Source organism: Ictalurus furcatus, chromosome 19, assembly GCF_023375685.1.
Source record: "Ictalurus furcatus strain D&B chromosome 19, Billie_1.0, whole genome shotgun sequence".
NCBI classification, from domain to species: domain Eukaryota; kingdom Metazoa; phylum Chordata; class Actinopteri; order Siluriformes; family Ictaluridae; genus Ictalurus; species Ictalurus furcatus.
In genome coordinates, this window is record NC_071273.1 from 15,307,643 (window position 1) to 15,313,094 (window position 5,452).

The 5,452-nt window shown below is 37.0% G+C and overlaps 1 protein-coding gene across 1 annotated transcript in view; it reads left to right on the plus strand.

The window, feature by feature from the left end:
* The window catches only part of foxp2 (forkhead box P2), a 95,630-nt gene extending 92,596 nt beyond the window's left edge, over positions 1-3,034 (plus strand). Inside the window, exon 19 of the mRNA XM_053650827.1 lies at positions 1,706-3,034. Coding sequence (XP_053506802.1) covers positions 1,706-1,850 — 145 coding nt within the window. The 3' untranslated portion in view covers positions 1,851-3,034. The remainder of the gene's footprint in view (positions 1-1,705) is intronic.
* Positions 3,035-5,452: the final 2,418 nt, after the last annotated feature.

Here is a 5,452-nt window from a genome sequence, read left to right on the forward strand (position 1 = left end):
TATATATATATATTAGAGCATATATTATATTCAGTTGATATAAATGAGTTGAGTGACTAGTGGGTCCTTCAGTAGAGCAGGTTTTAAACTACTTCTCTCTCTAACCCACTGGTTTCAGCAGACATCTCTCCTATAAAAGTAACCATCGTCTGAATATTAATTTATTTTGCTGTGAATATTAAAGCAATCTGTACCTTTTAAAATTCTTTTCAAATTCAAAGTTCCCCCAGTCATTGATGAGTGCTGCCCAAGAGATGTCTGCAAGACATGTTCTAATACAGAGGCTAGTTGATAAGGTTTCGCTTCTTTTGCTCTCTCTCTCTCTCTCTCTCTCTCTCTCTCTCTTTCTCTCTCTCTCTCTCTCTCTCTCTCTCTCTCTTTCTCTCTCTCTCTCTCTCTCTCATAGTCTGGTGGGATTTCCCGATGCATCCAACGTGTCAGAAATAATTAGGTTTTGTCAGATTTATCATGGTAGCACAAACCCCTTTCCCTGCCAAGGGCCCTGGATCATGTTAAGCCTTGTTTATGTGTGACAGCGTTATTATTCTTGTTAGTAGCCCCACTTCCACCCTCTCCTCTCCACTGTTCTGCAGGGGGAAGAAGGTGCTTGCTAACAGCATCAGTGTGGGTTTTTTCCCCTCCCCACACCAATTATTGACAGTCAGTAAAGATATTCATCCATTTGGAGTTAAAAACATGGATCATAGTGTCCGAGCAAACTGACGGACTGGAGTTGATTAATGGAAGAGCCTAGCTGCAGGTTCTCTCTCCTCTCAAGAAGTGCCACTGCAGCCTCTGCATATTAACGAAGGCCTGCGCTTTCTATTAACAAGATAAAAAAGCTTCACTCCCCCTTTGCTCCAGGGGCTGAGGGGATGAGAAATTCTCCATTATTTATAATGGGGTTGCTGCTTCTCTTTTTTTTTTTCCAGCCAGGTACCATCAGTAAACTTGAAGTATCAAACACTTTGCTCTTCATATTTTATGACCGTTGCTATTTACATTTATACCAAATATTTGGAGGGAAAAAAACATACCTGGTCTGGAAATTTCCTTAAGGTGTGAAGAATTTGCAATCAGTTTTGGAGCATGTCTGCAAGTGTGTTAGGAAGAGATTTGTCGTTCACGTACTTCTTTAGGCTCACTGCACCAGTTCACCATGTCACCAAGTGTTCTATCACAGCAATTTGCCAGCAGTTTTTATTCGTTAAAGAACGACACGTCATCATTTTCATTTGTTTATAGCTACCAATAGTCGTTCCTTCATCACCCTCTCTTTTTCTCTCTCTTTAAGTTAATAAGATGAAAACGCAGGTTGTCAAGTTACTGAGAATCCATGAATCCCTCCGTCCTGAAGACTTTCCCATGTCGGAAAGTTACAGCTTAACCTCTGACTGTTAAAAAGAAAAGCTCTTACACTGGAGCCTCCTTCCAAAAATGCAAAACAAATATTTCCTCAAAGAAAACGTCACAGTGTGATGACACATTTTCTTAATCTGTTAATGTGAATCACCTGCCTTACAAGTCTTATAGAATGGATAGCCATTTAGAACATATTACACTGCATTAATATAAATCTGTAATTAGCTTTGTGGCCTGCACTACTGTCAGAGCTGAAATGAATCATCCTTCTGAACAGTCAGAACTGGGATTTCTGTGGTATAACTCAGGACATTAAATGCTTATTGTTTGTCACTTTTTTCAGGCCTCCAGTTCACGTGAAGGAGGAGCCACTCAACATGGACGATGATGACTGTCCAATGTCACTGGTGACGACAGCCGATCACAGTCCAGAGCTGGATGAGGAACGAGAGCTCGAGGAGGGAAACCTATCAGAGGACTTGGAGTGAAGATTCTCTCCACCCTCGTTTGCTGGGACTCCGCCCACCATGAGCAGCCAGCATGTCTAACCACTCCACAACCACAGAAAGGCAGCGGACAGAAGCGAGGAATATTTATTAAGAAAGCGTCCAGGAGACTGTCCCAAAGAAACACTCACAGCCCTTTGAGGACCGCATAAGAACAGGCATCAGATGTCTGCCTTTTAAATGATAATGAAAATAGGACAAGATTTCATTCAGATTGCTTGGCCACTTCATACCATGCACAGCAGACTCATGGACAAAAACAAAATGGGAAAAAAAAAACTTGAGTCTTTTCTGTAGAAACGTCGATGGCCACATATACTGCCAAAAAGTTGAAATTTGTGAATATCCGACCCACAGTAGTCTCTGATGTTAGATACAATTGCTGGTTCAATTCAAGTTGTTGCTATGTTATTATTTGCACAGGAGTAGTACCAGAAATTAGTGTCACTGCCTGTATGTTGCAAAACGCTTTAAACAACAGTATTTCTTTTCTCTTTTTTTTTTCCTTTTACAAAGCTTATTTTCCATTATGTTTACAACACCACCGACTGTAAATGCCATTTTTAAAGTCACACCAATAACAGACCTGCGGTATCAAGACTGTTGCAGCTGTCCAAAAAAGTCTCCAGTGTCTCTCTATCTCTGTTTGTGTTGAAAAGTGAAATGTGATAACTGAGTTGAAATGTAAATGTTTGTGTAAGCATCATGCCGAGGAAAAAAATGTGCATTTCTGCATATTATCTTCTCTAGTTCTCTAGTCTCTTTACCTCCTTGTTCTAAAGCTTTGTCTACCTGCAAAGAGTCACAGGCAACAGCTAGAAACCAAAGCCAACACTATCAATGGCCAATAGCTTAGACAGAAGCCACCAGACTCTTTGGTCATCCTTCTGTGACTTTAACTAGTACAAAGAGAAGCTTTTTGTTTTTTTGTTTTTTTTTAAGTTCTGTTGACTACCTTCGAAAAACCTCTGGGATTGCATCATTTAGCCCTGTACAAAGATTTGACAGAAGACAGTGATTTTGAAGTTTCATTTAATTCCAGTTGGAGAGTTCTCATTGACCACTTACTCGGTCCAGAAAGAGGATGTGGCCTGGCTAGCGGTAGCGAGCAGCTAGACATGGATCATGACCAAAACTACCATTTGTGTGTTCATACAAGTGCAGAAAAATTGTGTTTGTTATATATATATATATATATATATATATATATATATATATATATATATATATATATATATATATATATATATATATATATATATATATATATGGTTTTATTTTCTTTTTATTTTCTTCTTGTTTGTCTCCCATTTTCTCATTTTTTTTTCTTAACTAGTGAAATGTATTGTACAGTGGGAGTGTCTGATCTGTCATGTCTTCTATCTGTGTGGTTTTCTTCTCAGATACGTGTCAATGCCGAAACTAAAAACATAGGAACCAAACTTTAAGATATCTAGTAAAGCCAAAAAGCGTCATGATTTCAAGTTGAAATGATGTGGCTTGGTTATCTTTTAAAAGCAAATAATATAGCCATTATAAAAGAGGAGATCGATGTCAAGAACCTTTTCTAGGTGATATTTGCTTTGCTTCATAGAACTCATTGTATAATCCATGCCTATCCAGATACAGTTGGCCCTGTGGAGAGACTACGGTATGTTCTCTGTAGAGATAACCAACATTTTTGCATCAGATTTGAGTTTAACGTTCCGTTCGATCACAGCGAATGTCATCTAGAAAAGGGGTTGTTGTTTTAACAGTCATTTCTGTTTTCAGTCAAACCAAAGTTACACAAAATTCTGCCTCCTCTTTTATGAGATCAAGATGCTAGCACACAAAGCTGTTGTAAGGTTCACTGAAGTCCAGCGTTTTTCACTCTGCTGAGTTTTCCAGACCTCGTTCAAAATCTGAAACCTAAAACACAACAAATATTGTACCTGAAAAATCGCAGTATATTTTGTGCATAAGAGAACGTGTGCAGTTATTACTCTCCAGTGTTGTTTTAGCTTAGCACAGATACACATATTTACATCAGTTCCACTCAGAAGCTGAAGAAGCTGGATCCAGGAACAAAGCTTATCCCTCATCCTTTGCTGGAAATTGACTTGAAGATGACGTTCATATTAATTTTATCACACCAAATATAAGGACGCAGCTTCTTTAAAAAAAAAAAAAAAAAAAAAAAAAAGGGTTCTCCCACTTATCCAAAAAGGCTTTCTAAAAGGTTCTACCTCTTCACCACAATTTCAGAACAAATAAGGCAGATTGCATGAGTTAATAGAAAGCTACAGGAGCTGTCATGTTCTCCTCCACTTGTTCCATAAGACATTGCCAATACAGTTTACATTCCCAATGCCAGAGATGGAAGGTTTGCATTGTCACAGGTTGTCCTGGAACGTTTTTTGAATGATGTAAACATATACCTGTAAGGGGATATTGTGGGGTTTTCTCTTTTTTTTAATGCATGTCTAAACTCATGTGGTGGACTGGAAATATGATTTAATAAAAGCATATAATAATAATAAAATAAATTTAAAAAAAAAAAAGATCAGGATGGTGGCCTAAGTGTACAATGCATAAAATATGCATACCTCAGCCCTACTGTTTTTGGGAAGGATGGAAAAAAATGAACTTTCAACCACAGAATGCATATTACCTGTAGATTTTGCATGGGTTTTGTAAAAAATAAAAAAAATTGAAAAAAAAAACATAATAATAAAAAATGTCTAAAATTTGTTGCTTGCACATAATACCAGAAAGACCTCCAGATCTGCAATCTGCTCCTCCACTAGATTTAGGATTGTCTGGATTTTTTCTGGGATGATTTTGTCTGTATTTTGATAATTGTGCATATTATGTAAAAAGATTAAAAAAAATGTTGGTGGATTCATGAATTTACCAGACTTTTTTTTTCTAAGCTAAAAGATCAATGTTTCTTTTTTCGGGAATTTCATGACTTTTTACTGTTGTCACCTTGCTTGCTGAGAATAGCAAACCTGCTCTTTTCCTGCATCTGCGTTGCGTAGCTGTAAGGCTTAACCTAATGTGTGTATTTATTGCTTGTACCTCTGTGCATACGTTATGGAACATTATGTCTGGCCGTTGAGTCATGTATCCTTTCTATTACTATCATTCTTTGATGATGGGGAATATGATCCTCTGTGTATACAGTAAAATTGGGACAGTAGCAAAAAAAAAAAATGTTTATGTAATTGGTGAATACTTTTTGTTTGTTTGTTTGTTTGTTTGTTTTTCTTTATTTCTTTGAAGGTTAACTCATTTTTAAATATTTTTCATTACCGTGTACTGTGTCCATACTTTCAGAGAGTAGAGATCATGATGGAGAATTGTAACAGGCATTATTATTATTATTATTATTATTATTATTATTATTATTTTCTGTATTCATGGCTTTCCACTGCTGAATAAAATAAAGGACCAAAACTAGGATTTGAAACACTGTCTACCGCCAACATCAGGGACTTCCTGCTTTTTTGTAGACATACTCTATATCTTTTTTTTTTTCTTCAACAACACCGCATGGAAATCAGGCCAGCATTATGCTTTTATGCGATGTTGAAAAATTA